At 38.5% G+C, this 17,519-nt stretch overlaps 2 protein-coding genes across 2 annotated transcripts; both read left to right on the forward strand.

Annotated features, from left to right (window-relative positions):
• Positions 1 to 5,524: 5,524 nt before the first annotated feature.
• LOC135223028 (uncharacterized) lies at positions 5,525 to 6,574 on the forward strand. Its single transcript, XM_064261536.1, has one exon. The coding sequence runs from the start codon at positions 5,525 to 5,527 to the stop codon at positions 6,572 to 6,574; it is 1,050 nt and encodes a 349-aa protein (XP_064117606.1).
• Positions 6,575 to 6,760: 186 nt separating this feature from the next.
• Positions 6,761 to 7,794, forward strand: LOC135223029 (uncharacterized). The gene is made up of 2 exons (XM_064261537.1): positions 6,761 to 7,249; positions 7,342 to 7,794. The coding sequence occupies exons 1-2, from the start codon at positions 6,761 to 6,763 to the stop codon at positions 7,792 to 7,794; spliced, it is 942 nt and encodes a 313-aa protein (XP_064117607.1).
• Positions 7,795 to 17,519: the final 9,725 nt, after the last annotated feature.

A 17,519-nucleotide genomic window follows, 5' to 3' on the forward strand; every position in this document is an offset into this window, starting at 1 on the left:
GGCTACCTGAGCGGACCCTGTTTATCTTTTGGTTTAAATCTTGCATTATTCTTTAACGTTAACTTTTCTAGTAAATTTTTTCATAAGTCATTTTCTTCGCTTGCAATTACATCCTGAATGTTCCAAAATGCTCCAGGATTCCTTTTATAACTTCATTGTATTCTTTCTTTGTTCGTAAATAGCCTCTTCTTTCTGTATTTCTCATTACGTTCTGTTACTTCTTTCTAAAGAGCCCCGTAATTATTCTTTGGAAGCTTGAATTTCAAGTCAATGGCCCTTGATGGCTTATTCCATTTGAACTACGTTCATCTTCTGATAATATAATAATAATAATAATAATAATAATAATAATAATAATAAGATCCCTGAAAAGGAATCTAGCAAAAACTAGAGGCTGAAGTAGCTCCAGGACTCATGCAGAAAAGAGTGATCCTAGAAACGGCACACAAAGTAAGAAAAAAAAGTGATGGACTCCTAAGGAGGCAGGATGCAACCCGGAACCCCAAACTATAAATACCACCCAGTCGAATTGGAGGACTGTGATAAAGCAAAAAGAAAAAAGTAAGAAAAAAAAAAATAATAATAATGATTGAAAAAAGAAACCCACAAAATCACTGTGTAACGTGTTTACTTCTAAGTATTTACATTTGATTTTACTCCACTATACTTAGAAGTAAACCACGTTACACAGTGATTTTTTGGGTTTCTTTTTCAATCTTCAGAAGAAAACTGAAAGCAGTTTTTGTTTGGTTTATGAATAATAATAATGATCAAGTCTTTAAAAAACCCTGAAGGCTTTCTTATCTATTGAGTGTCATGACAGTGTGGATTTAACAGTTAATATGGATACGCTAAAAAAAATTTCAGAACGTCTGCTGCTGGGTATACTATGACAAATGAATTCGTGGGTCTCTGTGGTAGATTAGGACCAAAAGCAAAAAAGAAGCAAACTGTAAACTTATACAAAAATGATGCCTCTGTGTTTCAGCATTTTCACGACCAAATCTCTAATTACCCTTTTTCTTCATGGGACTTCGTCCATATATCTTTTTTTATTTTTTTTTAAAATAAACTTGGTTACTGTGAAGCACATTTGAGCACTGAGAAGTTGCTACAAGAATGAACCTTTCCAAAAACATTATACGAAAATTTTTTTGTTAGGATTTAAAAAATTTCTCATGAGATTTTAAGCTCTCTCTCTCTCTCTCTCTCTCTCTCTCTCTCTCTCTCTCTCTCTCTCTCGTCTCTCTCTCTCTCTCTCTCTATATATATATATATATATATATATATATATATATAGTATATATATATATACTATATATACTATATATATATATATATATATATATATATATATATATATATATATATATATATATATACTATATATATTATATATATATATATATATATATATATATATATATATCTATATATATATATATATATATATATATATATATATCAGTATATAGATATATATATATATATATACTATATATATATATATATATATATATAGTATATATATATATATATATATATATATATATCTATATATATATATATATATATATATATATATATATAGTGTAAGTCTACCGAAATATAGTCCTTAGCTCAATACTGTTGGTACATTCAGGAAGGCACACTGTATAGTGAATGATACGTACGACAAAGCTCTCATTTTCCCTCGACAGGAAGCCGAGACAGAAGCAAAAGGAAACATCTGTGCTAATCTCTCTGCATTCCTCCATTTTCAAAAAATATTCCAAAACACCATCACTTCTTACACTTTTAAATTGCTCACTTTAAATGTACGAAGTTCCATTGGTACAAACTTTGCTCTCTCTCTCTCTCTCTCTCTCTCCTCTTCTCTCTCTCTCTCTCTTTCTCTCTCTTTCTCTCTCTAAATTCTTCGAAATTCACTTCTAAAACTGGTCAAGCTGCGTTTCTGCCACATTGTGACATTCCAAAGTATTTTTATTTACGATACTTTTAGTTGGGAGATCCAGCGTTCACATCTCGAGTTCTCTTTGTTCTTTATAGTTTTGTATATATTTTACATCTGGTGTTATGGAAACGAAGAGGATTTATATCTTCATAGTTCAAAGGTATTTCTCTCGGCCGGGAACCGAGGTCAGGGCGCCCGAGTCGGACAAGAAAAGGAACGGCATATGGATGCGTTTCCCTGAAAGTCACATAGGTCCCTGTTGACCGAAGCAGTGACTCAGGTAATAAATTGTAAGCAGACTGTTTCCGGTCGTATTGGGGGACAGAGAGAGAGAGAGAGAGAGAAGAGAGAGAGAGCGTTCATTAGTGATTACTACGTCATCAAATTGAACATCAATATAAATACAAAACAGGAAGGCCTCGATAAGGTAATAATCCTAACCTCACCGGACTCAATCTCTCTCTCGCTTCTCTCTTTTCTCTCTCTCACGTTAAACATGGGAACCGATATCAAAAAACTAACGTGGTCGAAGAAGTAGTTCTGGGTTCATGTGGTGCGTGACAGAGCCTTTCGTAAGACTTCGTTGATCGTTATCTTATCGCTTTACCGACGCCGACTTGAGGACAAGTTCTCCTTTGAACATTTGTCTTCATTTCCCGTCATTTATGTTCTTGTTGGAATCTAATTATGCCACTCTTGTCCATGACTGACTCCATATTACCCGTCTGCTTTTACCAGGTTTGAATATTTTTCTCCACTGGGTTTTATTCACATCTTCCCAGATATACATTCCGTCCCGTTTCCTTATCTCCGGCCGCTATCACATTTCGAAGTTCATTTTTCATCTGTTTATATGAGTCACTGAATGCCATCCAGTAACCTTCCTTCAGAATTCATTCCATTCTTCTAAATTTCTAGAAATTGATTCTATTTCCATTTGTCAGCCTTCACTAATTACTTATACAATAAGGTCATAGTTTCCGCTACGCTGCTGAACAGATATATCCATGTTTAAAGAAAATCAGAGGAGTAATGGAGATCAAACGTATAATAAACATAAAATTAAATATGGGAAAGCCGAATATGAGAGCAAATTAACGCCGACTGTTAAACGGGGAACACCGTGGACACTGGGGAGTAGACTTATCCATGAGTACAGCGGCTTATAACGCTCAAACAAAAAACAAATAACGAAATGACTGCCTGTAGAAAAGCACATTTGGGGCAGATTTTAATGCAAGACTGAACTAAGGTGGTCAGTATTCAGGAGGATGAGATTCTACATGAAAGGGCGCGAGAGTCAGAGGGACTAGTTCCTTAGCATTACAGAGCACTGGTCAAAACAGTACCTGAAGAACAGAGGCTACGGAACCTCGCTTGTACAACAGAAGATAGTTTGGTCAAGACAAGTTGTCTTACATTCAGCCACCAATACAATGTAGCGGAATGTCTTATTGCTATAATCTAACAGCGTTCTGTTAATTGAAAGGCCCATACAAACAAAATTCATAAAGGAACACCCTATGTATAGACTGAAGCTGCTACTATACAACAGTGGACACAGGTAACATCAACTAAAATCTATGGTTTCGCCGAATTAATCATGTTAAAAAGGAAATTCATTCCAATGCCAGAAGTTTCCTGTGGAGAAGAGAAGCTAAATTTTTGCTTTCAAAGGCAACAAGCAGATCGAACTAAAGAGAAAACAATGATATAAGCTTGTGATTTGGAGCATGGCTGTACATTTTAAAAGCATTGTGCAGCAATGACATAAATTAATGCAACCCACTTTTTGTAGATAAAAGCAATGGATATTCTAGATTCTAGTTGAAGCATAGATCTCGTATTTGATGAGAAAATCTAAAATATGTAATGACTTTTATGCCCAAAATGGAACCCCAGCTACATCTTTCACATGACATGGGATACCATATATTATATGCCTTAGATGGGATAACTACATCTTATGACTCAGCTAGGATAGCTATTGCAACATTTTATACCTCAGATGGGATATGAACTGCTACATTTTATATCTTAGATGTAATAACAACTGCAACATTTTATACCTCAGCTGGGATATATTGCAACATTTTATACCTCAGAAAGAAAAAGAAACTGCAACATTTTATACCTCAGCTGGGATATATTGCAACATTTTATACCTCAGAGGGAAAAGGAATTGCAACATTTTATACCTCAGACGGGATAGCAAGTGCAACATTTTATACCTCAGGTGAGACAACAACGGGTATATTTGATACCTCAGATGGGTTTACAACTGTAACGTTTTATACCCCACCTATGATAGTTACCGCAACATTTTTACTTCAGATGGGTTAGCTACTGTGATTACAACCGAAACATTTTGCAACCAACTATGACAGTTACTGCAATATTTTATATCTAAGATGGGATTACAACCGAAACATTTAATACCCTGGCAATGGCAGATACTGCAACATTTTATATCTCAGATGGAAGAGCAGCTACAACACCACCTGCAACATTCAATGGGCCAAATAGGACACCACCCAGAGCAATTTATGGCTCAAACATGATGCCGAGTGGAACATTTTATGGCTCAAATGGCATGCAACCTGCAATATTTTATGGTTCAAATGGAATTTCACCCTCGAAATACCCATGTGGTATGCCACCTGCAGCATTACAAGGTTCAAATGCTATGCTAACTGCAACATATTATGCTTCAAATGGGATACCAACTGCGGTATTTTAAGCGACAAATGAGACGCCATCTACAAAATTTTATGCCCCATATAGGATGCCACTTGCAATGCTTTATTCCTTAAATGGGATACTAACTGTTATATTTTAAGCTTGAAATGAATGATACCTACTATATAGCAACTACAACCAACATGGTATGCCTCCTGCGACTATTTATGCCCAAAATGAAACACCAACAGCAAACATTTTAAACTTCAAATGGGAAGCCACCTACACCATTTTATACCCCATTTGGGAAGCCACCTGCAACATTTTATGCCCCATTTGGGAAGCCAACTGCAACATTTTATGCCCCATTTGGGAAGCCACCTGCAACATTTTATACCATATTTTGGGAAGCACTGCAACATTTTTATGCCACATTTGGGAAGCCACTTGCAACATTTTATGCCACATTTGGGAAGCCACCTGTTACCATTTTTGTCCACAATTTTTGGGAAGCACCTGCCAACAATTTTATGCCACATTTGGGAAGACCACCTGCAACATTTTATGCCACATTTGGGAAGCCACCTGCAAAACAAATTTTTGTTTTATGCCCCATTGGGAAGACCACTGTAACATTTTTATGGCCACATTTGGAAGCCACCTGCAAATTTTATAAACCCCATTTGGGAAGCCACCTGCAACATTTTATGCCCCATTTGGGGAAGCACCTGTAACATTTATGCCACCATTTGGGAATCCACCTGCAACAAATTTTATGCCACATTTGGGAAGCTACCTGCAACATTTTATGCCCCATTTGGAAGCCACCTGCAACATTTTATGCCACATTGGGAAGCCACTGCAACATTTTAGCCCCATTTGGGATTTGGGATGCCACCTGCAACATTTTATGCCACATTTGGGGAAGAACACCTGCAACATTTTATGCCACATTTGGGAAGCACCTGCAAACATTTTATGCCCCATTGGGAAGCCCACCTGCAACATTTAATGCCCCATTTGGAAGCCACTGCAACATTTAATGCCCCCATTTGGGAAGCCACCTGCAAACATTTTATGCCACATTTGGGAAGCCACCTGCAACGTTTTTATGCCCCATTTGGGAAGCCACCTGCAACATTTTATGCCACATTGGGAAGCCACCTTGCAACATTTATGCCCCATTGGGAAGCCACCCTGTACATTTTATTTTATGCCACATTTGGAAGCACCTGCAACATTATATGCCCCCATTGGGAAGCCACCTGCAACATTTTATGCCCCATTGGGGAAAGCCACCTGCAACATTTTATGCCCCATTGGGGAAGCCACTGCAAACATTTTTTATGCCACATTGGGGAAGCCATCTGCAACATTTATGCCCCATTTGGGAAGCCACCTGCAACATTTTATGCCACATTTGGGAAGCCACCTGCAACATTTTATGCCCCATTGGGGAAGCCACCTGCAACATTTTATGCCCCATTTGGGAAGCCACCTGCAACATTTTATGCCCCATTTGGGAAGCCACCTGCAACATTTTATGCCACATTTGGGAAGCCACCTGCAACATTTTATGCCACATTTGGGAAGCCACCTGCAACATTTTATGCCCCATTTGGGAAGCCACTGCAACATTTTATGCACATTTGGGAAGCCACCTGCAACATTTTATGCCCCACTTGGAAGCCACCTGCAACATTTTATGCCCCATTTGGGAAGCCACCTGCAACATTTTATGCCACATTTGGGAAGCCACCTGCAACATTTTATGCCCATTTGGGAAGCCACCTGCAACATTTTATGCCCCATTTGGGAAGCCACATTTATGCAAACATTTTATGCCCCCATTTGGGAAGCCACCTGCAACATTTTATGCAACATTTGGGAAGCCACCTGCAACATTTTATGCATTTGGGAAGCCACCATGCAACATTTTGATTTGAAGCCACCTGCAACATTTTATGTCCATTGGGGAAGCCACCTGCAACATTTATGCTCCATTTGGGAAGCCACCTGCAACATTTTATGCCCCATTGGGGAAGGGCAAGCACTGCAACCTTTTATGCCACATTGGAAGCCACCTGCAACATTTTATGACATTTGGGAAGCCACCTGCAACATTTTATGCCATCATTTGGGAAGCCACCTGCAACATTTTATGCCACATTGGGGAAGCCACCTGCAACCATTTTTATGCTCCATTGGGGAAGCCACCTGCAACATTTATGCCCCATTGGGGAAGGCCACCTGCAACATTTTTATGACACATTGGGGAAGCCACCTGCAACATTTTATGCCCCATTTGGGAAGCCACCTGCAACATTTTATGCCCCATTGGGGAAGCCACCTGCAACATTTTATGCCCCATTGGGGAAGCCACCTGCAACATTTTATGCCCCATTTGGGAAGCCACCTGCAACATTTCATGCCCCATTGGGGAAGCCACCTGCAACATTTTATGCCCCATTGGGGAAGCCACCTGCAACATTTTATGCCCCATTTGGGAAGCCACCTGCAACATTTTATGCCCCATTTGGGAAGCCACCGCAACATTTTTATGTCCCATTTGGGAAGCCACCTGCAACATTTTATGCCCCATTGGGGAAGCCACCTGCAACATTTTATGCCCATTGGGGAAGCCACCTGCAACATTTTATGCCCCATTTGGGAAGCCACCTGCAACATTTTATGCCACATTTGGGAAGCCACCTGCAACATTTTATGCCACATTTGGGAAGCCACCTGCAACATTTTATGCCCCATTTGGGAAGCCACCTGCAACATTTTATGCCCCATTTGGGAAGCCACCTGCAACATTTTATGCCCCATTTGGGAAGCCACCTGCAACATTTTATGCCCCATTGGGGAAGCCACCTGCAACATTTTATGCCCCATTTGGGAAGCCACCTGCAACATTTTATGCCCCATTGGGGAAGCCACCTGCAACATTTTATGCCCCATTTGGGAAGCCACCTGCAACATTTTATGCCCCATTTGGGAAGCCACCTGCAACATTTTATGCCCCATTTGGGAAGCCACCTGCAACATTTTATGCCCCATTTGGGAAGCCACCTGCAACATTTTATGCCCCATTTGGGAAGCCACCTGCAACATTTTATGCCCCATTTGGGAAGCCACCTGCAACATATCATGGCTGAAATGGGATGAAAGCTGACACCTTCTAGGTCACAAATGAAATGCCAATTGACACATTTTATACCATACACGATACTGCACCTGCAACATTTCATGGCTAATCTACATTTTTTGGTCAAATAAGACGTCACCTGCAGCATTTTATGACTCAAATGGGGACCCACCCCCCCGTGCAACATTTTGTGGCTAAAATGGGGTCCACCCCACTGACTGTATTTTATGGGTCAAATGGGACGCCACAATGCAGTATTCTATGGCTTCAATGGGATACCATGTGCAACATTTTATTGCTGAAATTGAAATGCCCCCTGCAACATTTTATGGTTGAAATTGAATACCACCTGCATCACTTTATGGATGAAATTGAAATGCCACCTGCAGCATTTTATGGTTGAAATTGAATGTCACCTGCAGCATTTTATGGTTGAAATTGAATGTCACCTGCAGCATTTTATGGTTGAAATTGAATGTCACCTGCAGCATTTTATGGTTGAAATTGAATGCCACCTGCAGAATTTTATGGTTGAAATTGAATGCCCCCCGCAGCATTTGTTTTATGGTTGAAATTGAATGTCGCCTGCAGCATTTATGGTTTGAAATTGAATGGTCCACCTGTCAAGCATTTTTATGGTTGAAATTTGAATGTCACCTGCAGCATTTTTATGGTTGAAATTGGAATGGTCACCTGCAGCCATTTTATGGTTTGAAATTGAAATGTCACCCTTGGCAGCATTTTATGGTTGAAATTTGAATTGTCACACTGCCGAGCATTTTTATAGTTGAAATTTGACTGCCGCCTTGCAGAGCATTTTATGGTTGAAATTGAATGCCGCCTGCGAGGCCATTTTATGTTGAAATTTGGAATGTCCAACCCGCAGCATTTTTATTGGTTGAAATTGAATGCCGCCTGCAAGCAATTTTATGGTTGAAATTGAATGCCCCCCGCAGCATTTTATGGTTGAAATTGAATGCCACCTGCAGAATTTTATGGTTGAAATTGAATGCCCCCCGCAGCATTTTATGGTTGAAATTGAATGCCACCTGCAGCCATTTTAATTGGTTGGAAAATTGAATGCCAGCCTGCAGCATTTTATGGTTGAAATTAAATGCCGCCTGCAGCAATTTTAATGGTTGAATTAAATTGCCGCCTGCAAGCATTTTAAATGGTTGAAAATTAAATGCCCGCCAGCAGCATTTTATTGGGTTGGAAATTGAATGCCAAAAAACCCACGCAAGCTTTTGATTTTTGGTTGAAAAATTGAATTGCCAGCCTGCAGGCATTTTTAATGGTTTGAAAATTGAATGCCGCCTTGCCAGCATTTTTATGGTTGGAAATTTGAAAATGCCCCCCGCAGCATTTTATGGTTGAAATTGAATGCCACCCGCAGCATTTTATGGTTGAAATTGAATGCCACCCGCAGCATTTTATGGTTGAAATTGAATGCCCGCCAGCAGCATTTTTATGGTTGAAATTGAATTGCGCACCCGCAGCAATTTTAATGGTTTGAAATTGAATGCCCGCCTGCAGCAATTTTATGGTTGAAATTGAAATGCTGCCCCAGCACCTTTTTATGGTTGAAATTGAATGCCACCCGCAGCATTTTATGGTTGAAATTGAATGCCACCCGCAGCATTTTATGGTTGAAATTGAATGCCACCCGCAGCATTTTATGGTTGAAATTGAATGCCACCCGCAGCATTTTATGGTTGAAATTGAATGCCACCCGCAGCTTTTTATGGTTGGAAACTTGAATGCTGCCAGCAGCATTTTATGGTTGAAATTGCAATGCCGGCCTGCAGCATTTTTATTAGGTTTGAAATTGAATGCCGCCTAGCAGCATTTTATGGTTTGAAATTGCAATGCCACGCCCGCAGCATTTTATTTAAGGTTGAAATTGAATGACGCCGCCTGCAAGCATTTTATGTGGTTGAAATTGAATGCCGCCAGCAGCATTTTATGGTTGAGAAATTGAATGCCACCCGCAGCATTTTTATGGTTGCAAATTTTGAATGTCCACCCATAGCAGTTTTATGGTTGAAAATTGAATGCCACCCCCCGCATCGCAATTTTATGGCTGAAATTGAATGCTACCTGCAGCTTTTTATGGCTGAAATTGAATGCTACCTGCAGCTTTTTATGGCTGAAATTGAATGCTAACTGCAGCTTTTTATGGCTGAAATTGAATGCTACCTGCAGGGCCATTTTATGGCTGAAATTGAATGCTAACTTGCAGCATTTTAATGGCTGAATTGCAATGCCTACCTGCAGCATTTTTATGGTTTGAAATTGAATGCTGAACTGCCAGAATTTGATGGCTGAATTTGAATGGCTACCTAGCCATTTTATGGCTAATTTGAAATGCCATTTTAACTGGCTGCAATTTTAATGGCTGAATTGAACTGCTACCTCACCATTTTAATGGCTGAAATTTGAATGCTACCTTGCACCCCATTTTATGGCCATGAAATTGAATTGCTAACATGCACATTTTAATGGCTGAAATTTGAATGCTAACCTGGCAGACCATTTTATGGCTTGAAATTTGAATGCTACCTGCACCATTTTATGGCTGAATTTGAATGCTAACTGGCAACCCATTTTATTGGCTGAAATTTGAATGTCTAATAAACCTGCACCATTTTATTTTGGCTGAATTTGCAATGCTAACCTGGCAACCATTTTATGGTCTGAATTTGAATGCGAACCTGCAGCATTTTATGGCTGAATTTGATGCTAACCTGCAAGCCATTTTATGGCTGAAATTTGAATGGCTACCTGCACCATTTTATGGGCTGAAATTTGAATGCTAACTGCACCATTTTTAACTGGCTGCAATTTGAATGCTAACCTGCAACACCATTTTATGGCTGAATTTTGAATGCTACCTGCACCATTTTATGGCTGAAATTTGAATGCTAACCTGCACCATTTTTAATGGCTGAAATTTGAATGCTTTAACCTGCAGCATTTTCATGGCTGAAAATTTGAATGCTAACCTGCAGCATTTTAAATGGTCTGAAATTTGGAATGCTACCTGCACCATTTTATTGGCTGCAATTTTGAATGCTACCCTGCACAGTTTTATGGGTCTGAATTTGAATGCTAACCTGCAAGCATGTTTTTATTTATGGCTGAAATTTGAATGCTAACTGCAAGCATTTTTATGGATGAATTTGAATGCTAACTGCAGGCCTAATTTTTTGGCTGGAATTTTGAATGGCTAACTGCAGCAAGTTTATGGCTGAATTTGAAATCTACCTGCAACCATTTTTATTGGATGAAATTTGAATGCCTAACCTGAGCCCCATTTTAATGGCTGAAATTTGAATGCTACCTGCAGCCATTTTTATGTTTTAAATTGTGCTAGGACTGTAAATTTATGGCTTGAATTGAATCTAACCTGCAAAGCCATTTTTATGGCTGAAAGTTGAATTGCTACCTGCAGCATTTTTATGGTTGAAATTGAATGCTCAACTTGCAAGAATTTATGGCTGAATTTGAATGCCTACCTTGCAGCCATTTTATGGCTGAATTTGAATGCTCACCTGCAGCATTTTATGGCCTTGAAATTGAATGCTAAACCTTGCACCAAAAATTTTTTGTTTTTATGGCGAATTTGCAATGCTAACTGCAACCAGTTTTTATGGCTGAATTTGAATGCTACCTGCAACCATTTTATGGCGAAATTGAATGCTTTTACCTGCACCATTTTATGGCTGAAATTGAAGTGCTACCTGCTAGCCATTTTATGGTTTAAATTGAATGCTACCTGCAGCATTTTATGTTGAAATTGAATGGCTAACTCAGAATTTATGCCTGAATTTGAATGCTACACTGCAGCATTTTATGCTTGAATTTATGCCTAACTGCGCATTTTAATGGCTGAATTTGAATGCTACCTGCACCATTTATGGCTGATTTGAATGCTACCTGCAGCATTTTATGTTGAAATTGAATGCTAAATGCAGAATTTGGCCTGACTTTGAAATTGCCTTTTACCGCAACCTATTTTATTGCTGAATTTGAATGCTACCTGCAGCATTTTATGGGCCTTGAAATTGAACCTAATGCAGCATTTTTATGGCTGAATTGAATGCCTAACTGGCAGCATCTTTTATGGGCTGAATTTGAATGCTAACCTGCACCTTTTATGGGCTCGAATTTGAAACGGGTTTTAACTGCAGCATTTTAATGGCGAATTTTGAATCTAACCTGCACCCATTTTATGGCTAATTGAATGGCTACCCGAACCATTTTATGGCCTGAAATTGAATGCTTACCTGGCAAGCATTTCTTTTTTTATGGTTGAAAATTGAATGCTAACGTAGAATTTATGGCTGAATTTTGAATGCTCCCTGCAGGCATTTTATTGGATGAAATTGAATGCTAAACCTGCAGCATTTTACGGTTTTGAAATTGAATGCTAACTGAAGAATTTATGGCTGAATTTGAATGCTACCTGCACATTTTATGCTGAATTTTGAATGCTAACCTGAGCATTTTACGGCTGAAATTGAAGGCTACCTGCACCCTTTTATGGTTGATTTGAATCTAACTGCACCATTTTAAATGGCGAATTTGAATGCTACCTGCACCATTTTATTGGCTGAATTTGAATGCTACCTGCCCATTTTATGGCTGAAAATTGAATGCTTACCTGCAGCAATTTTATGGTTGAAATGAATCTAAACTGGCAGAATTTAGGCGCAATTTGAATGCTACTGAAGCCATTTTATGGCTGAATTTAATGCCTACCTGCAGCATTTTATGGTTGAAATTGAATGCTAACTGCAAGAATTTTATGGCGAATTTGAATGTACCCGCAGATTTTATGGTTTTGAATTGAATGCTACCTGCAAGCATTTTAATGGTTGAAATTGAATGCTAACTGCAGATTTAGGCTCCAAATTTGAATGCTACCTGCAGCATTTTATGGCTGAATTTGAATGCAAACTGCAGCATTTATGGATGAATTTGAATGCACCTCACATTTTATGGCTGAATTTTGAATGCTACCTGCACATTTTTATTGGGTTGAAATTGAATTTGTAACTGCAGAATTTAGGGTGAATTTGAATGCTACCTGCAGAATAGGCTGAAATTGAATGCTAACCTGCCAGTTTTATGGTTGAAATTGAATTACTAACGCAGAATTTATGGCTGAATTTGAATGATACCGCACCATTTTATGGCTGAATTTGAATGATACTGCAGCATTTTATGGCTGAAATTGAATCTACCTGCACCATTTTTAGCTGAATTTGAATGCTACCTGCAGCATTTTATGGATGAATTTGAAAGCTACCTGCCCATTTTATGGCTGAAATTGAATGCTACCTGCACAATTTTATGGTGAAATTGAATGCTACCTGCAGCATTTTTAGGTTGAATTTGAATGCTAACTGGCAGAATTTTAGGCTGAATTTGGAATGCTACCTTCAGCATTTTATGGCTGAAATTTGAATGCTAAAACCTGCAGCCATTTTAATGCTGGAATTTGAATGCTACCGCAGCATTTTATGGCGAAATTGAATGTACCCTGCCCAAGCATTTATGGTGGAAATTGAATGATAACTGCAGCATTTTATGGCTGAAAATTGGATGTTTACCTGCAACCATTTTATGGCTGAATTTGAAGCTAACTGCAAGAATTTATGCCGAAATTTTGAATGCTAAACGCAGCATTTTATGGTGAATTTGAAATCTAACTGCAGAATTTATAGCTGAAATTGAATGCTAACTGCAGCATTTTTATGGCTGAATTTGAATGCTAACTGCAGAATTTAATGGCTGAAATTGAATGCTACCTGCAGCATTTATGGTTGAAATTGAATGCTAACTGCAGCATTTTATTGGCTGAAATTGAATGCTACCTGCACCATTTTATGGCTGAATTTGAAGTGCTACCTGCAGCATTTTTTATGGCTGAATTTGAATGCTACCTGCAGCATTTTATGGCTGAATTGAATGCTACTGCAGCCAATTTTATGGCTGAATTTGAATGCTAACCTGCACCATTTTATGGCCTGAATTGAATGCTACCTGCACCATTTTATGGCTGAAAATGAATGCTACCTGCAGCATTTTATGGCTGAAATTGAATGCTAACTGCACCATTTTATGGCTGAATGAATGCTACCTCAGCATTTTATTGGGGGGGCTGAAATTGAATGCTAACTGCACCCATTTTATGGTTGAAATTGAATGCCTAACTGCAGAATTTATGGCTGAAATTGAATGCTACTGCAGCATTTTATGCTGAAATTGAATGCTACCTGCAGCATTTTATGGCTGAAATTGAATGCTACCTGCGCATTTTTATGGCTGAAAATTGAATGCTACCTGCAGCATTTTATGGCTGAAATTGAATGCTACTGCAGCATTTTATGGCTGAAATTGAATGCTACCTGCACCATTTTTATGGTTGAAATTGAATGCTACCTGCACCCCATTTTTATGGTTGAAATTGAATGCTACCTGCACTATTTTATGGCTGAATTTGAATGCTAACTGCAGCATTTTATGGGTTGAAATTGAATGCTACCTGCACCATTTATGGCTGAAATTGAATGCTACCTGCACCATTTTATGGTTGAAATTTGAATGCTACCTGCACCATTTTAGGGTTGAAATTGAATGCTACCTGCACCATTTTAATGTTGAAATTGGAATGCTACCTGCACCATTTTATGGTTGAAATTGAATGCTAACTGCAGCATTTTATGGTTGATTTGAAATGCTAACTGCAGCAATTTTATGGGTTGAAATTGAATGCTACCTGCAGCATTTTTATGGTTGAATTTGAAGCTACCTGCACCATATGATGGGCTGAAATTGAACGCCATTTGCAGCATTTTTTGGCTGAAATTGAATGCTAACTGCAAGCATTTTATGGTTGAATTTGAATGCTACTGCAGCATTTTATGTTAAATTGAATGCTACCTGCAGCATTTATGCTGAATTGAATGCTAACTGCAGCATTTTATGGTTGAAATTTGAATGCTACCTGAGCATTTTATGGTTGAATTTGAATGCTACCTGCACCAATATGATGGCTGAAATTGAACGCCATTTGGCAGCATTTTTTGGCTGAAATTGAATGCTAACTGCAGCATTTAGGCTGAAATTGAATGCTACCTGCACCATTTTATGAAAAAATTGCAAAATGAATGCTAACCTGACCATTTTATGGTTGAAATTGAAATGCTAACTGCAGCATTTTATGGTTGAAATTGAATGCTACTGCAGCATTTATGGCTGAATTTGAATGCTAACTGCAGCATTTTATGGTTTTAAATTGAAATGCTAACTGCACCATTTTATGGCTGAAATTGAAACGCCATTTTGCAGCATTTTTTGGCTGAAATGGAATGCTAAACTGCAGCATTTTATGGCTGAAATTGAACGCCATTTGCAGCATTTATGCTGAAATTGGGGGGGGTTGAACGCCATTTGCAGCATTTTATGGCTGAAATTGAATGCTACCTGTAGCATTTTATGGCTGAAATTGAACGCCATTTGCAGCCTTTTATTGCTCTGAAGTTCAAGATTAACCTTCAGTAAAATCACAATAATTTTAGGGGAATTCAGGGGTTGATTATGAAAATGAAAAAGTGAGATAAAAAGGCAAACCTCTAACTTTAGAAAATATATTTACGGAACAATATTCAGATAATGAACTAAATTTAATTATTTAAACTATATATAGGAAAAACTATCATGTATAAACAATAAACACATACATTGTTCATGTCATTATTCCTAATTATTTTCATGCATATACGCCTAAGCTACAAACAGCTAATGACAACTGTGGAATCAAAGTTATTGTATTGCTTATTTAAATTTTCCGTTTTTTTTATTTTAAATTAATGGTTGATATCTACCAAATAGGCTACGTATCAATCAACTGTATCGAAAGCGTTTTATTATAGTTCACCTTTTCTCTCAGACGGAGAAAAAACGTGACAGGAGAGCGCTTTAAAATTCATCAAGTTCAAGACAAAATAAAATGTTCGAGAAGATAAAAAAAAAAAAAAAGGCAAAAGGAAAATGTAGAAATTGAAAAAGTAAAAACAAAATTATTACGGGCATTTTGTATGCAATTATAATAGGGAAAATGTCCTAGACAAGTTGGAAATCTTCATATATGTGTACCTTGATGACATAAAATGTCACTGTGGATTAAAAAGTAAAAACAAAATTATTACGGGCATTTTGTATGCAATTATAATAGGGACAATGTCCCTATGTACATTGGAAATCTTCATTAATAATTGTCTTTGATGACATAAAATGTCACTGTGCATAAGGTAACATACAACGAAAAAATTCATTACACATTTTAAATTATAATGAAAAACATTCCCAAGTGATACCTAATTTTTAATGGAAATAATTCTATGGACTTTATTATAATTTTGCAACAAAAATTTCGCCATGAACAGTATGCAATTATGATAAGGAATGTCACTGTGGATACTGAAAGTATAAAAAAAAATATATGTGAACAAAAACTGGCGCTAAAAACAATTTTTAAACTTATAAAAGCCAATATATCTGATACGAAGTTATAATAAAGTAGAAGTTATAATGAAGTAACGTCACCATGAACAATATGAAATGAATTTTGATCAAGAACCGTCAACCCCAGAAGGGCATAATGAAGCCTAAGGTCAAAACAGTAATGTAACTGAGACTCGATGCCGAATACCCTTTGAAATTGTCTCATTTTTTCTAAAAGAAAACAAATGAACAACGTCATGGCGGCCGGAAGGTCTGATCCATCTTTCGGCCATGTTGTTTTCACGGAGACACGACACGAGAGAGAGAGAGAGAGAGAGGGGTAGAGAGAGAGAGAGAGAGAGAAAGAGTTGTGAGTGTGTGTGGGCATGGCGGCGATCTGTATGCAAATAAGATAGCGCGTGAGTTGCACTGCGGCTCCGCCCATCATTTGCATATACACCAATCACCGGACGATCTCTACAAGTACGCTGACAAAATCTCTCTCTCTCTCTCTGGAGTACAATGTTACGGAACGTAATGGAGGTCATGCTTTTTAATGGGAGCTCGTTCCCAGGCTTACGAAAGTATACACAGTCGTGATAACAACAATCATTTTCAGATTTAACAATAAGTTCTTTTTGGCGATGAACACTGAACAATATCACATATATACAATCATCCTCTTACGCCCCCCCGCACCAACACCCCACCCTCAATCTCTCTCTCTCTCTCTCTCTCTCAGCGAGATAGGAGGGGAATGGTGACGTCACGGAGATACATCCCCCAACTGGGTATTACTTTATCATATTAGCATATCTGCGCGCGGGCGATCGAACCCCCACCTCTCTCTCTCTCTCTCTCTTAATCTGTAGGGATACGGGCCATGAAGGGGGGTTCATTGAAAAGGATACATCTGATTGCCGATACACGATACTTATCGGCTAATGGCAACGCCTATCCGCTGAATGCCGTAGCGAGAGCAGATTATACGGGGGCCAGCGCTCACAATGGAGGCCCGTCGGGGAATCGAATCATAGGTTTTGCGTTGACTTCCTCGCGTTCATATTGTCATTAATATTAGTTCAACGAGACTAGTGAGTCACTTTATAGACTGACGAGAATCGCCCCAAAATAGGGGCGAAGTTGCTCAAGAAGTTGTTGGGTGGCTCAGTAGGGAGAGATTGAGGGGGACGAGTGGAAAGCTAGAAAGTTTTGGAGCTG

This window comes from Macrobrachium nipponense, chromosome 8, assembly GCF_015104395.2.
Source record: "Macrobrachium nipponense isolate FS-2020 chromosome 8, ASM1510439v2, whole genome shotgun sequence".
NCBI classification, from domain to species: Eukaryota; Metazoa; Arthropoda; class Malacostraca; order Decapoda; family Palaemonidae; genus Macrobrachium; species Macrobrachium nipponense.

Bases quoted from the DNA above. Each gene is read 5' to 3' on its own strand.
- LOC135223028 (XM_064261536.1), top strand. From the start codon at position 5,525: ATGCCACCTGCAACATTTTATGCCACATTTGGGGAAGAACACCTGCAA.
- LOC135223029 (XM_064261537.1), top strand. From the start codon at position 6,761: ATGCCATCATTTGGGAAGCCACCTGCAACATTTTATGCCACATTGGGG. The intron at 7,250-7,341 runs GCAACATTTTAT...ACATTTGGGAAG, and splicing joins CCCCATTGGGGAAGCCACCT to CCACCTGCAACATTTTATGC.